The 16,039-nt window shown below is 37.7% G+C and overlaps 3 protein-coding genes across 3 annotated transcripts; 1 reads left to right on the top strand and 2 right to left on the bottom strand.

Moving 5' to 3' along the window:
• Positions 1-16: 16 nt before the first annotated feature.
• On the bottom strand, positions 17-1,200 carry LOC105459281 (protein lethal(2)essential for life-like). Its single transcript, XM_011705180.1, has one exon. The coding sequence runs from the start codon at positions 1,039-1,041 to the stop codon at positions 448-450; it is 594 nt and encodes a 197-aa protein (XP_011703482.1). The 5' UTR covers positions 1,042-1,200; the 3' UTR covers positions 17-447.
• A 1,142-nt stretch (positions 1,201-2,342) lies between these two features.
• Positions 2,343-5,187, top strand: LOC105459280 (pachytene checkpoint protein 2 homolog). The gene is made up of 6 exons (XM_011705179.1): positions 2,343-2,654; positions 3,202-3,358; positions 3,440-3,631; positions 3,764-3,991; positions 4,219-4,566; positions 4,821-5,187. The coding sequence occupies exons 1-6, from the start codon at positions 2,605-2,607 to the stop codon at positions 5,091-5,093; spliced, it is 1,248 nt and encodes a 415-aa protein (XP_011703481.1). The 5' UTR covers positions 2,343-2,604; the 3' UTR covers positions 5,094-5,187.
• A 74-nt stretch (positions 5,188-5,261) lies between these two features.
• On the bottom strand, positions 5,262-14,913 carry LOC105459276 (hemicentin-2-like). Its single transcript, XM_011705173.1, has 6 exons — positions 13,491-14,913; positions 12,209-12,338; positions 9,142-9,335; positions 7,709-8,041; positions 6,764-7,249; positions 5,262-6,546 (listed from the first exon to the last, which is right to left on the bottom strand). The coding sequence occupies exons 1-6, from the start codon at positions 13,867-13,869 to the stop codon at positions 5,999-6,001; spliced, it is 2,070 nt and encodes a 689-aa protein (XP_011703475.1). The 5' UTR covers positions 13,870-14,913; the 3' UTR covers positions 5,262-5,998.
• Positions 14,914-16,039: the final 1,126 nt, after the last annotated feature.

Below are 16,039 nucleotides of genomic sequence, written 5' to 3'. Positions count from 1 at the left end.
AAAAATGAAAATGTTGTATCTTTATTACCTAGCTTTATTCGAGTATAATATAATAAATAAATCTTATATAGTTTATCTATTCTAACTTATGATAAATGTTCGATATAAATTCATAATAAATTAAAAATAACAAAAAATTGAGCAATTACTGAAACTGGTCATGTTTGTTAATTTATGTAGTAGTTAATTTAAGAGTAGTAAATATCTATTATTGGTCCAATTAACTAGTCTATTAGAATTATTAAATAAACAATTTTTCAATAAATACATAACAGTAGATTTAGAAATGCTTTTATAAAAAATAATTTTACTAATCATATTGTAGAGATTAGATTACAAGATAGATAAATTAAGTTTATATATGTCTAACACAGAAAATGTATATAATAATACAGGCTTATAATCGGAATCAATACTGATTTAGTGAACAATTTTTACACAGTTAATTTAAAGAGTTGGTTTTTCATTCTTCTCCTCCTCACTTTGCTGGTGCGCCTGCGGTTTTTCCTGCTTCTTGTTCAAGAAGGGCTTTCCAGTGTACTCGATCTGGAGCTTTCTTTCCGTTTCGTCCTTCAGCGGCTGCAGCTTGGGTGCAACGATAGTCAGAAGACCATCGGACGACAACTTGGATGTCAGATGTTCGACGTTAATGTCTTTCGGCAGCTGATACTTGCGGACGAATTGGCGGGACACCCAGCCGTGATCGTCCTCCGTGTCCTCGTGTTTGGCCGTGATGACGAGGTGATTGTCCACGATCTTCACCTCGATCTCTTCCGGCTTGAAATGTTGCACGTCCAGCACCACTTGGAAGTTATCTTTGCCGGTGGGAGATGTGCGTGGACTCTCATAATGCCGGGTGGCCAGATTCAGCATGTTCTTGAGCTGGTCGTGATTTCGCCACGACATCAGGTAGTCGTTGACAGCCTCAGCTGGCGACGGCAGTCGCTTCAATCGACGTACCAGGCCGTAGTTCGGGTCCAGGAAGAAGCGGCACTCCTCGGAGTCCTCCAAGTCGCAGAATATGAATGGTTGCAGGGCCATTTCGCAGGATTTCTCTCGCTAACAGTGATTTGCGACACACTCCAAGTAGATTACGATTCGATCGTTGTTGATTTTGAGTATAGAATTAAAGTCACTGATGGTTGCAACTTTCTCGCAACTTTACTCTGACGTCAACTGTTTGCTCGCTGACAGCGTACTGATCTCACTCCGGCGCGTAGCCGGTGTATATATACAGCAGCGCATGCGGTCGAGAAACCTTTCGAACTTTCGAGGCGAGTGTGAGCGAAGTGTCTCGTACATTCTCGTATGTTCCACGTTCCGATTAAATGATGATTGTGAGCGGGCAATTCTCTTTACACCGAGCGCGGAATAAATATGAGTTTTATTTTAAAATATAGTCGCGAATGAACAAATTGTCTGAAGTCTCTACATCAGACAGCTATATATAGGAATCAATAAACGCATGAATCTTAATATTTTAGAAAATATAGGTGTCTGTAGAAGTGTAATATGTCTTAACGTGTTTATATGTCTTAACTCTGTTGTTATACAATATAATATATACATATAAAAAGTGTACGTATGTTTATATTTCTTAGAATGTGAAATCAGATTCCAGAGTAAGTTTGTAAATTTTATAAAATTAATCAAAGTTAGACTAAATAATTAATAATACTTCGAGGAACAGTTTAGAAATTGTTTAAATAAAAAAATAAGTGAGATGCCATATATGTATATTTCAAATTTCTCTATAATGAGAGACATTGATATGATTATAATTAAGAAATTTATAAGTATTTTTATAACTTTATATTTAAAAAATAGAAAACGTTAATTAAATTGTGATTAAAGTAATGTAAAATTAAATTTATTATTGTTAATTTCAGACTTTTAACAGAACTTTTAACAAGATCTTAACAATTTTAAAATGTGTAATAAAATGTGAAGTTTATTAATTATATGTAATATATATTCTAATTTAAAAAAAAAAATTGTGTTAAAAATTATAAATGTATACATCAAGGAATTGATTTTTATTAATTAATATTTAAGAAATAATCTTTATAAATTGATTGTAGAATCTGAAACAAAATGTATATATTTTGTATACTTCTTGACATCTCTAAAGCTTCCTTTCGCAATATCTCATCGATAATGCGATAACTCCACGTTTCTAGAATTATATCTAGAATTGTCAACTACTGCTTCTACCTCAGCCTGGCTTGGCCTGGCTCAAGCTTTGCCGGGTTTACGCTAAGTGACGTCACAGAGGTTACGTTTAGAATGATCTGGAACACTCTCGCCGTTTCTAGCGACACCTGGAATTATCTACGTCAGATAAAGCGTCTCGTTGCCAGCGCGCTCTAGAAGCTACTGGCCATTTCTGTCGGCTTCTTCATGGCTCAACGACTTCAAATTTTAAATCCAGCACGAGTCGGAATACTAAAACGACACAAAGCGCTGAGAAAGCGGAACAACGTCCCTCGATAGAAAGAGGCGATTCCATCGAAATCTCGTCTATCATGTGATAATAGTGATCGTTTCCGGATCTTGTTTCGTAAATTATCCTACGCTATCAGATTCGTAAAAATACTTGTAGGGATGGATGAACAGAACGTGTTATACGTAGAAGTGTGTCAATATGCCCACAGGTATTGTTTATGCCACTGTTTAGATTGTTTGGGCATGTTTTGTCGTCAAGATCATGAAGATGTTATTTGATTTTAAATTAGAATCTGTTGAAACTGTCTCATTCATTACATCATGTATATCTGTTAACCTTAAAAGAGACTGAAAGGACTATTGATTACTTTTTTGCAAAACGACATGATATAATATAAATATAACTTACTATAAAAAGCATTGTCACGATGAAATAATTAAAATGCTTTTTTAGTTCTTATTTATCAAATAATTTCTGATTATTGAAAACAATATGAACTTTGCAATAAATAACGAATAAATGTATTCCTTACAAAGTAATACCTTTTTAAGCTATTGAGACAATTTTATTGGAATAATAATATGTAATATTGATAATTAAAGGCTTTAACTTGCACTTTTCATAATCAACCTTGACAACACTTGAATTTATATTCAATTGCATCTGAAATCAATTTTAACAGATTTATATCTGTTTTGTGAGATTATGTTTTACTAATTGAATAAAACTAAGTGATTTGTTCTTGTCTGTTTTAGTATCTTATCAAAAACCATAATTGAAGAAACTGTAAATGCCGAATTACAATTATTGGATGAGATCTCTCTCGATGTCATTGTATATGGTAAAAATTGTATGAGCACAGTTATCAAAGATCATGTCGAATCTATCATATGCTCATCTGACTATGTGGAGGTATTATCAATTTTATTATTAATTTATTACAGAAATAATTTGCATTTACTTTATAAATATATATCCACATATTTATTTCAGAAGGGAAAGGTCAAAATTAAAGGAACTACTATTAAGTATTATGTCTATAGACTGACACAAGAAGATGCTGCCATAGAAACAATGAAATGTGATTCCGATGAATTGCCAGTTGCGTCTCACTGGCTGTTACCCGCACAGGAATTTCACTGCATGTGGGAGAATCTGTATTACGATTGTGACATAAAGAATAACGTTAGTAAATTTAATAGAGTCAATTTATAAATACAACATAATTTTTATGTATCATTGCAGTTACTTGCACTGTTTCATATAATTTTTTTTATATGAAGTTCTTATCTCTAATTTTATTTCCCTTTTTTTTAGTTATTACGTTTCGTGGAGACTACAATGTTATTTTCTGATCACGCTGTTAATTCTAACATTATAAGCTGGAATAAAGTGGTATTGTTGCACGGCCCCCCAGGTACAGGCAAAACCAGTATGTGCAAAGCTCTCGCTCAAAAAGCTGTCATTCGCATGGGAGATCGCTTTACTCATGGAAAATTTATCGAGATTAATAGCCACAGCTTATTTTCGAAATGGTTCTCAGAGGTATGTATTTGACTATTCCTATCTCGCTGCAGAAGAGAGATAATAAAGTATAGGATTAGAATTTGTGGACTAGGAATAAATTCAAGAGAATTCAATTTATATATTACTTAATAACAACATTCACAGTTAGGTAACAAGATTCACGTTTCTGTTATAATAATTATTATATACTATTACATATATACTATTCAAAATTAAAGTTAGTGTTATTTTACATTTTGTTGCAGAGTGGAAAACTTGTTATGAAGTTGTTTGATGAAATAAAGAATTTGGTTCAAGACGAAAGGGCTCTGATATGCATTTTGATTGATGAGGTAGAATCGTTAGCCCATGCACGTAAATTATGCAGCAACGGTACTGAACCATCTGACTCCATACGCGTTGTGAATGCACTGCTCACGCAATTGGATCAAATCAAACGATATCCGAACGTTTTAATTTTAACGACGAGCAATATGACGGAAGCAATAGATCTTGCGTTTGTCGATCGAGCGGATATAAAGCAGTATCTTGGATATCCATCCGAAATCGCTATTTACAATATTTATCATTCGTGCCTAAAGGAATTAATGAGAGTACGTATTCTATGTCTAATCTTAATCCTATGAGACACAATAACATAAATATTTAATGTATAAATACTCATAGTGATAGCGTTACTAATGTATCTCTTAACGTTCCACTTACGAATTATCTTTGATATAAGATATATTATTACTAAATTGTATGTGTATGTATGTGTCTACTCAAGCATTCCTTAGTTAATACTACTATTAACTATTTATATTATAACTATATAACTATATATATTACTTCATGTATGTTCCAGACTGGAATTTTGGAAAATGAAGAGATACACGATATATCGCAGTTAAAGATACTTGGCTACACAGAATATGAAAACACTAAGAACAGTCTAAAATTGCTGGAACTTAGCCGCGAGAGCGAAGGCTTAACTGGTCGTACATTAAGAAAAATACCATTTTTGGCGCACGCTCTTCATACATCCACGAGCAAAACTACGCTGTCCAAATTTCTAAAAGCCATGCACACTGCTATACTGAAACAGGATCAACAAGAAGGCGATATGCAGCAGTCGTGAACAGAAAGATTGTTCTTTTCCTATTTACTTTAATACTATTTTATTATGTATATTCTATTTTATATATACATACATATAATTATGTATATATAATTTATATTTTAATATTTAATAATACATGTTTTGTCTAATTTATTTGCGTATGATTGTCGCAAAAAAAAATGCTTATTCTCTATTTGAGTCATTTATCTCGAACATATAAAGTTTAAATAATGTTTTGCATCACTCTCGAAACAAGATGCTCGTTTCAAACATAGAATTCTTTTCTACATTACATGTTGGGAAATATCAAAATCGGGAACTGTATATATAACAGTTTCCGTGAGGTCCAGTTTTGCACTGATCCCGCCTCGTCGCGCAACCGCCATTAAAATCACTGAGATGCGACCGCTATTAAAGTTACGCTTCGTTCCGCTCCGACGACGCGGACTATACTTTGCACCGGTACGCGAGTTCTTCATACAATATTTATCACAACGTGCCTGTATTTCGAACAGATTGCTGTTGTAGTCTTACTATAGTAAAATACAATGAACAACACACGTCACGGTACAATAAATAAATTTAGGGGAAAAAAATTGTTTAACGATACAGAGATTCGCAACAACAGTCGACAATCTCGCGAGGGCACTAGTGTCCTCGATAAAACATCTATATAAAACATCAGACTATACATTCAACACAAACATACACATTGTGTATCGCGTCATTAAAATAATTATAAAGTATCTCTGATTTTACACACATAATTTACAGTAAAAATATCTAAGAGAAAATATTCTAAGAAGGAATTGATGGGAGACTGGGGAAAAGAATAACAAAAGTAGAATTCATTGCTAGGGGGAGGATTTGACTACGAAGGAGGGGACTTGATATCAGTGAAGGAGACCCGTGTATTTTACACTTTACACGATGGTGGGTGGCTGCAGGACCGCCGGTGCTCTTCTGACTTTCAGCGCTTCCGGGCTCATGGCACGCGTCTGCTTTGCGATGCGGCTGTAATCGTACACGCCCTGGCCGCCGTCCAAGCTGGACTTCCCCGTGAAGGTCTTCACGTGGGACGAATTGATGGACTTTTGTTGGTTCATCGACGCGCCGTTACTATAAAGCGCATCGGCTGCGATACTGCCCTCCTCCTCCACCTTCTGCCGGTATCGTCCGCGTCGCATTCTCAGCAGCGAGTACACACTGACGGAGATCAGTAGCAACAGGAGCAACAGACCGACCGCCACGGCCGCGGCTATCACGCGCATCTCCGTAGGGTCTCTCACTATCAATTTGATGGTCGTCTTGTCCGAGCCTTGGATACTCTTCACCAATAAAGTGTACACCCGAGCATCTTCCTTTCGCAAATCCTTGATTTCCAGCTTGGCCCAGTAACAATTGGTCACCAAATTGTTCTCAAAAATGGGCTCCATCGGTAGGGCCTCGTACTTCGGATCAATGGTCTGTCCTGTTGGAAATTTGATAGGCCAAATGAAAAACAAGCGAAGCAGAGATACGATTCGTTGGCGACTTGACTCGGCTATCAAACCATTTAAATTTGAACTCTCATGCAATCGAATTACATAATTTTTAATTTCGTCTGCTTAATTACGATCAGAATTCTATTTTTCTAAAACAAATATAAATAAATGTTGCTTAACAATCAAAAAGACAGTGTTCTGTACCAGCTCGAATGTGAGAACTGCCCCATTCCCAAGCGACCATGGTTGGTGGTGGCCGCGAGCAGAATCGGGATTTGAGCCTGTGCACGGGTTCTCCGGCCCATCCAACGGATTCGTAGGAGGTCCTGTCGCCGAGCGACGGTTTGACCTGGATCTCCGGCGGTCCAGTAACGTGCAGCACGTAGCGTGCGTCACTAGTGATCTCTCGCCTGACGCCGTTGATCGTGTTGAAGGCGATGCAACGGTATTCCCCCTCGTCGGACCACATGATGTTCTTGAGGTGCAAGCGTCGACCGCCGCCCCTGTTCTGCATACGATTCTCGATCGCCTCTGTCAAGCTACCACGAAGATGCACCCATCTGTATTGAGCGGGCGGATTAGCTTCGAACTCGGTGCACTCGAAGGGGTCCTCGGTGTCGCCTAACTTGACTGTTTTCTCCATGTTCACAAATGTGTTGTTTCCGTTCATGCTCTTCACTTTCGGTCCATCTGAGGAACACGACAAATGCGCGTTTTATATCGTGTATCTGTTTATCTGTCGATTGTATGTTCGCTTTGAGACGCCGCAAATGAAATAAAAGATATTTATATATATTAAAGAATTATAAATAAATAAAAGCAATATTAACGGGAAACGTTGCAAATTGCACTACGTTATAATATCTTTGCCTGCGGAACTCCCTTTCATTTCTTTTTTACGCGAGAGAAGAGAGCCCCAAGCACTTGAGAGTTACAACTTTCACGGTAGCGCGACATATAATTGTGCATAAAAAATTTTATGTGTGACGCAATTCTACGAAGAAAGAGAGGAACCTTGTCATTCCGAGGAAAGACGTTAAGCGGTGCGTAGATCGCTTTTAGATAGTTACGAAAGGAGGCGAAAGGCAATAGGGAAAGGAAAATGGGCAAAGTATATCGGAGCGAGGTACACAATGAAATTCTACGAACATTGCACATCGAGCCTGGAACTCGCGGGTGAGCTTTCACCGACGTTGTTCGTCGCCTTGCACGAGTACAGGCCGGCGTCTTGCCTCGTGACCGGCTCGAAGCGCAATTCGGCGGCCCACATGGTGTCGTTCACCAGCGTCGTTTTGCCTTGTATCAGCGACGGCGGAGACGCGGTGTCGATTAACACGCTGAGCGGCACCGAATCTTTGAACCACTTGATGCTCGGGACCGGATTAGCGTTCGCCAGGCATTTCAGGCTAACGAAACTCACCGAATCCTCTGGAGCGGCTGTGAACGGTTGCGGACTCATGTCGAGTCTCACTTCCGGCGAATCTGAAACCGCAAAGCGCTGCTGTTACGCACGTGTTGGGTTTACTTTGTCCGGCACAAACGAGCCGCTTGTTCTCTCCTCCTTTCTCAAGTCATTGTAGATTCGTTTTACAGCAGTGAAAATGGTTTAAGAGCAACTCTCCAACACGTAAAAAATATCTATTCTTTTAAACATATTAAGGAGGTTCCAGCGTTTGATGAAATATAAGATAAGTCCATAATACACTGTACACATATTAATTATATTCACAATATCCAGAAAAAATTTCATTTATTTTTACTGTTTTGAAGATATAATTCTAAATGTATAACATTTTACATTATAAGTATATATATTAACCTTATTTATTAATCGTATTTTTTGTTAATTGAAACATTTGCATATAAGACAGAAATTTAAAAATTGTTTTACTTACAAAGTAAACATTTAAGTTCGTTTGGGTAAAGTTTCTGAATTGATCGTCTAGTTTGAAAGAAATTTATATTTGTTGATAACAAAAAAAAAAATATTTGTTAAATAGACATGTCGAATTTAACACAAACTATAAAATATGAGATATATATTTGATGCATAAGTAAAAATACGACAATGTTAATTTATACATTTTTTATTTAGATTATATTTTATTTATTATTTTTTAAGATATAATAATAAATAAATGTCATCTTAATATTTCATTTCCTGCTATTGGTACTTAGGTCAAATAAGAGTTTTATAACTTTTATTTTGTCATTTTAAAAATATTTAGTAACATAAAATTAATAATGATTATGTATAATAATATTAGTGAAATAGATATTGCTGATAATATTTTAATATTATTTTAATAGTTTACACAATTATAAGAATACTACTTATTAACTAAAGTAGCGCTGGAACCTCCTTAAATTAAAGCGATTTTCAAAGATAAATTTTTTCGAATAAGTAACAAAAAAACTAAATTTTAACTTTTTCTTTAATTTTATTTCAGAAGAGATTATTATGTTTAACAATTTTTCGACGAGTTTCTTTGATTATCATTTGATATTTAAGGACATTGATAAAATTTAATACTTATAATATTTGTTTTATTAGAGCTCTAATAGAGATCGATTTCACGTACAAGCAATGTCCAGTCGCGTCTCTGTGCTAATCGAGCCCGTTGGATGGACGGCCATACATCGAATCGGCAGACCGTGTTTCTCCCTCTCACCATGCACCCGTAAAACACTATGAGCCACCCAAGTCTTCGGTTCATCTACCTCCGTTGCGTTTGTCTGCGGCGAATAAGGTCTCACCTCGTTGTTCCCTATGTACCTGCCGGGCAAATTTTGCAAGGGTTATATCAAACGATTTAACACCTCATTTAATTTTAAGCAGATTTTACTCAGGTTTGTAATTTAATAACTAAGCATTTATAATTTAATCTCAAAGATAGTTTTAGTTCTTAGTTGAAAATCTGTAACAAACGATGATTGATATTTTCGCTTAAAAAAAGTCAATTTCAGATTAATTAAAAATTCAACAACATGGAAGATCAACCGTTAAATGTTTCATAATTTTAAGCATGGAATAAGTCTGAAATAAATTTTTCATAGTACGAGTTTTTTAATAATATATATCAATGACGTTAAAATTTTTTAAACAGAATTGGGTGAACTATCATATTTTTTATATTGAATCATAATTCAATTTCTTAAATAAATATTTTATGAGGTATCTCATATTTTCTGTTAAAATAAAAATATATCGGAATGACGGAATAAAATATAAAATATTTGAATTGAATATAAATATTTTGAAATTACAGAATTAAAATAAATATTGTTTTATAAAAAAATATTAAAATCTTTAAAAGAATTATTGCATCTTCTTTCAAAATTATGAAACTTTTATTTGAAAAATATCTTTTCCTTCCATGTATTTGGAGGTAGTATTCTCCATGCTTTTTCTTTGTCTCGTATTTCAAGTTCGATACTATGTTACAAAAACGCGTAAACGGAAGCTGGACGCCCGGCTCATGGTTAGCCCAGGCCGGTACTGTTCCATATGCAGTATCGTTTCCGCGAGTGATTCACATAAATCCATCGGATTTCCGCTAAACGGGCCGGCCTCCTTCCCGGAAAAAAAGAAGAGCGCCGCCCGAGAAGAACCCGTCCGTACCCTTTTCTAGCGTGATTCACAGGCGCGGCGGGGCTACGCTCGCGGCCAGTTTCTCGGTTTCTATGGCTATAATCTACATAATTATACTCGGCATGGGTCGTGTCCGCAACGCGAAGAAAAAGAAAACCGGGCAGGGATCATTAAACCGCGTGCGGCTATTATCGGTCGTAAAAGAATGCGCGGCCGATATTGTTTCAGACGAGAGTCCCACCGGACGAAATTCTTCATTAGTGCCGTGACCCCTAAAATAAATGCGTGGGAAAGCGAATGGTTACGGGCGGCACTCCCGAAGTACAATATTCGATCGCCGCCCGTGTCTTCCACGTAAACGTGCAAAAGTAAGAGGTCGTAACACTCCGACGTAGTAAAATAAAGAAGCTAAATTACAATCGGACCCACTTGACGCTAAAGTTTCAAGAGACGTACAAAGGAGAGGCTTGTGAGAGACTAGAACGGCTTTCAAACGTATTTACATGCATCGTTCCGAGAATGTTACACGACATGACGGCGGGGTAACGGCGAGCCGTCGCATCGGAAACTTAGCTTTTCTCAAAAGACCCATTCATCAATGGGTCCCCCTTATGAAGGGGCTACATATGCCACCGTTCAGGGCTTAAATTACACCCGCTGGGTCGTTTCCCTCTCGCTCTCTCTCCCGCTGGGAGGACGCGGGCACGTAGGCATATAAGCTTCCAAAAGAAGCGCGTGCCATCCTGGAGGAACAGATGTTTTACATCGCATAAGAACGTAGATAAGGCGCGGCTAAATTCAGCGGACCGTAAACCAAAACGACGATCCCTCCGCGCGCGCGGCCCTTCCCTGCATAAACATAACGTCACGGCTTCTTGCACCAGACCGGCTCTCTCGGATCGAGCGGGCCGCGTGTACGAACCTAACTGGTGATGTTCCACCGTGATGTTTGAAAACGGCCGTATTTTCTGCGAGGTAAGAAAACAAGTGCAGGCGTGTATAACGCAGGAATGTGCATAAAGCGCGCTACTTAGCCTCCCGACGAGGCGTCGTCGCGTCGCCAAACGCGCAATTCGAAAGCGTTATCTCGGACCTCCTAGCGATCAGTTCGATCACAAAAGGGCCATAACTAACGTTAAGGGCTATATCGGTAAATATTCGAGATTCGTTCCAGGACCAATGTCCCTGACGCCGGCCTGTCTGCTATCCTTGCGGGCAAGGTTCATAAACAAAAAATATAATTTTTTGCGGATGCATTATTCTCGAAAAAGATAAATACTCCTTGTATAATTTCTCCGAGAATTTATAAATTTTTCAATTCCGAAGAATAAATTTAGCAGTTTGGTTTGTTTAGTATGGATTATGAAAATAGTTTAACAATAAGATATACAGGGAGAAGATTCGCATTTAGAGAAAATATTTGTTTTAAGGATGTTTTTGTCCTCCTTTTTTTCCTCGTTGTGTTTACTCAAGAGTTTACCCATAAAAATAAATTATATTCGATACTTTTTCAACCGACCGTTACTGAGATTTCGTCCCATCGGCAGGCATGGTCAGCATTCCGATAGTCATCCGTTTGTGCCCAAAAGTAAAAAAAAAATATTTAACTCCTAATCGTCCTGTCTCAGGTAAAAGGTCGCCTGAGACAAATGGATCCATTCGTAATTATCTGCTATAAAGCTTTCAACGTTTCGTTTTTTCTATCATTCCTTTCTGTCGGCGTCACTGCTAGAACACTTCTTGATGAGAAATTATCGCGTGTACAATTTTTCTTCATTATCAACGTAAGTGCGTAACAATGAGTGTAAAGTGAAACGTTAATGTTTTGTTTGGATGTTCATCTCTATGTCACATCGTGTTAAAAATCTTATTGAAATCGATATAAAAAATTCCGGTTGACTCTTTGTCGACATATATTCCAGTTTTCAAATTCTTTAAAATTTTAAAAATTTTAAATTATCTCTTTTTCTTATATATTTTGTTTTCATGTAGTAGTACAATTTCACTACGACGCAATACATAATATTCAAATATTTAAGGACATAGTGTCAGCTTACCACTTGATGACGGCGGGCGGATTTCCGTATTTCGAATCGCAGGAAATCGCTGCAAACTGCCCCTCCTCCAGCGATAGGGTAGCGCCCAGAACGGCCCCGTCCTTTTTCAGCTGAGGCTCTTTAGGTTGCACTGGAACACGAATTAGGGTACATTTTAGATAAGCTAAAGCGAGACAAAAACTGTTGTGTTGTTTGGGGTTTGGTGTCCCCCGCCCCCCCGTTCTGTTCCCTTTTCGATTGGACGGATGTTATGACCGTGATCTTATCGTTACGTGCTCTTGCAGGGAACAGTTAAAAAGAACTGATTGTGCCACTCTCGACTAAATTTCCATTAACATGGATATTGCAAAATTACAGGAAAGTAGAGCATAACGGCTGCTTTGTGTGTTTTCTTGCATCACTCGAGGTCAATGTTCGCGGAATATTAATGTTTCTTCCGAACGATTCAACGCGCTTCAACGAAATATTCGAGATTGCACTGGACATGTCAATATATTGCGTATAATGACATTAAAATATAAAAGTGCATTTATCGTGCACAAGCAGAGTGCTAAGTATAATATGTATAATTTTATTTGTGTTGTCTTTGTGTTTTTATTTAATTTTAAATATAATATCTACGCGAATATAGATTATATATGTAGTTATTTTATATATTATTAATTATACAATGTTTGTATTAGGAATAATATGTTGTAATAGGAATAGTATGCTGCAATAATATACAATATATATACTTAAATTCTCATCATAGATATTATTTAGTAAATAAGTTAAAGTATTACGGACTCCGACTGTGAAATGTTATAACAATTGAGCTTGCGCCATTTTTCATATAAACATTTTGTTTGGTTTTCAGAATTTTCTTTTTCTAAAATCACAATATTCAAAATTTCTTTTACTTGACAATATACGAAAATGTCAACACGGTCAAAGCAGTTCTTGATGCCTGAAAATTTTATAATATGTAAATCTTACAATTTTTCTGCCGCGCCGCAAATCGTCGGACTTTATTATTTAGAATATAAAGTAATATATTTATTATTTATAGAATAATATATACATATTTTTTTTACTCCTTGTTTACTAGTATGAAAAATACACAAGTCATAAACATATTTACTCTTTCCTTGTTTACTAATATGAAAATACGCAAGCCATAAACATATTTACTCCTTCCTTGTTTATTAGTATGAAAAATACGCAAGCAAACTTATATAAACTTATATATATATAAACTTAAAAGTATAACGTCCCACCGAAAGTCAAATCGGATTCTCACCCACTACAAGAAGTCTGGACGGTTCGGATGAGAGCGCGTCCTGGCGGGTGAAGCCACTGGAGGTGACCTGACACTCCCAGAAGCCGTCGTCGAAAGTTAGATTGGCCTGTCTTATTATAAGGGAGCAATCACCGCTGCCGCGGTTGTTCGCCCACTCGTACTTTTTCGGCTCTATAGCCACCGGCCTTCGGTCCTTCTGCCAGATGCACTGGCCGCTCTTGTTTTGCACGATGCAGTTCAGTTTCACGTCATGATCGGACAGCACTTCCTGGTAGGGCTGCGGTTTTTCGAGAAATCGTTGCTCGCCGAAGACGTAGGCGCGAAAAACGCAGGCCACGAGAAGGAGCACCGGCAAACGGAACGAGCGAACGGACGTCATCTTTGCGGGACTAGGAAACTCGCGAGTGACCTCGATCAAGGGTATCTTCGTTGACTGTCAGGCGTAAGATTCGTCCGAGAGTGGCCGCCTTTCGAAGGTGTTAATCGCGCCGATCGAGAGACGCACGGATTTGGAGAACGCTCAGGGATTTACGGCGTGAGCAGACTGACAATCTCCGACGGCTTACAAATCGGGGCATGTCAAGATGCACGAGGTCGAATATTTCTGGGGATTAGATTCGAATGTTTGTGGGGATTAGATTCGAGTGATTGTGGGAATTCTGTAGGGGGAACGTGCGGACTCTTGAGGCTCCGGTGATTTCCCATCGGTTTGTGTCCTTCGGAGAAAATAAATTGCGCGAGCGGCAACACGTGAATGGACACGTGCGCGATGGCGAAGACCGAGCACAATTCGCGAGGCGCGATATAGATCCGTAAACACACCCGCGCTATACATTCGCCAAGTCATAGATCCGGCTCGCAGATAAACGCACCATTCTCTGCCGCGGATTTCGCCATCGACGATCGATCGGGGCAAATCACTCGTAATCACGGAACGTTCACTCGCGAGTCTGCCGTTCGGAAATCCGTTGAAGCGGCGCGAGCACGCCCGAGGCTCGCGTTTTATTACCGCGCCTAATAGCGCGAAAGTCCGCGGGGCGATCGAAATGATCCCGAGTGCTTTCACCAGAACTATCGCCTCGCCTCGCTACGTCCGCGCGGCGTAAACAATGTATTAGCGGAAAGAATACGAATCTTTTATAAAACACTTCTTTAACGTTTTCGTTTAATAAACCGGCACGATTTTTTTTTTCAATGATTAAGAACTTTGTTGCCGATTCGCACTGCGTCGCACAACATCGCCCGACGATTGATTTTCGCGCGGTTCACAAAATGTATAATCTCTTTGTTAGATATGATTTACATTAATTTAAGTTGTCTTTGCTTCGACAAAGTCCGCGAGTTTCTGTCACTGACGTAGCCGACGGCGATCATAGCCACGTGAAAGCGCGCACGGTCTACTCGGTGGCGGTAAACACCGACTGAATGAGCCGCCTTCGAGTTTGAAGGGTCGAAATATATCCACGCAAACCGATGCAGCGCTCTCGTTGGTCCGCTCGGCGAACTACCACCCACTCCCGAGTCCTTTTTCTCTGTAGTTCGCTTGTTATTATTTAATGTTCTCCATCAATCGTCTTCTGAGAAATTTCTGTCACTCATGAACAACGTTTAACCTGATTTATCAATAAACTATCTGAATTGTCGAATGATTGTTTCCAAAATTACGCGAAAGTTTTCAACTTAGAAATATTTTTCATTCTCTCTCTCTTTCTCTCGCTTCTTTGATCCGTCAATTTTTTCGTCTTACTAGTGTTATATATATTTTAAGCTTCTTTTTCATTTTTTCTTCATTTTTAATGCATATTACTTTGCGTTTTATTGTTAATTTTGTTTACATATTTCTACTGTTGTTTTGTAGTATATTTCTTCACGGAAAGAATGATTTTGTTGAAAGGTCTAAAAATTTTGCTAAAAACAGATTTGAAAATAATTTTTTGTTGAATCATCAAAATAATTTGTTGGAATGTTAAAACTAATAAGTATTGCTATAAAACGTTTTTGAAATTCTAGCAATTATTCTGACTTTCGCACAAAATTATTTTGATAATTGAACAAAAATTATTTTTAGATCTGGATTCAGCAAAATTGTTCTTTCCGTGTTTGTGCTCTATCGTTAATTAAATTTTCTTATTCGCGTTTTATGTTTTTTACTTTTTTTGTTATTTTTCGATTTTTAGTTTGTTCTTAGAGGACTCGCCCTAGAAAATAATAAACGCTAAATCAATCAATCAACCAATCTCTCTCTCTCGTTTTCTCTCTTTCATGAAGTAAATTCATGTAAAAAATATTAAATATTTTTCCTAATCGAATAAAAATACAGTACAATTGACGTAAATATTAAATAAATTTTTTACTGTCGCGGTCGTAAAAGATCATGGGATACAACTGCAATTCTTGCGCTATTGTACCACGTGACACAAGCGGCGGCGCAAGTTTGTACGCAACGGGAGAAAGTTGCGGAGACAATGCGGCTGTATTATAAAAATCCGTTCTTGGCCGCAAATATCTCGTGGCTGTCGATCGCTTCGCTGAAAGAAGGAATTCGAACC

This window comes from Wasmannia auropunctata, unplaced genomic scaffold, assembly GCF_000956235.1.
Source record: "Wasmannia auropunctata unplaced genomic scaffold, wasmannia.A_1.0 LD334199.1, whole genome shotgun sequence".
NCBI lineage: Eukaryota > Metazoa > Arthropoda > Insecta > Hymenoptera > Formicidae > Wasmannia > Wasmannia auropunctata.
Note: the sequence above shows the minus strand (reverse complement) of the source record. Positions and strands in the feature narration are given on the sequence as shown.

Coding starts and splice junctions, on each gene's coding strand:
- LOC105459281 (XM_011705180.1), bottom strand. CDS start 1,041: ATGGCCCTGCAACCATTCATATTCTGCGACTTGGAGGACTCCGAGGAG.
- LOC105459280 (XM_011705179.1), top strand. CDS start 2,605: ATGGATGAACAGAACGTGTTATACGTAGAAGTGTGTCAATATGCCCAC. Junction 3,359..3,439: donor GCTCATCTGACTATGTGGAG/GTATTATCAATT, acceptor TATTTATTTCAG/AAGGGAAAGGTCAAAATTAA. Junction 3,632..3,763: donor ATTGTGACATAAAGAATAAC/GTTAGTAAATTT, acceptor CCTTTTTTTTAG/TTATTACGTTTCGTGGAGAC.
- LOC105459276 (XM_011705173.1), bottom strand. CDS start 13,869: ATGACGTCCGTTCGCTCGTTCCGTTTGCCGGTGCTCCTTCTCGTGGCC. Junction 9,336..12,208: donor CCGCCCGCCGTCATCAAGTG/GTAAGCTGACAC, acceptor TTTGCCCGGCAG/GTACATAGGGAACAACGAGG. Junction 6,547..6,763: donor CAGTTCTCACATTCGAGCTG/GTACAGAACACT, acceptor AATTTCCAACAG/GACAGACCATTGATCCGAAG.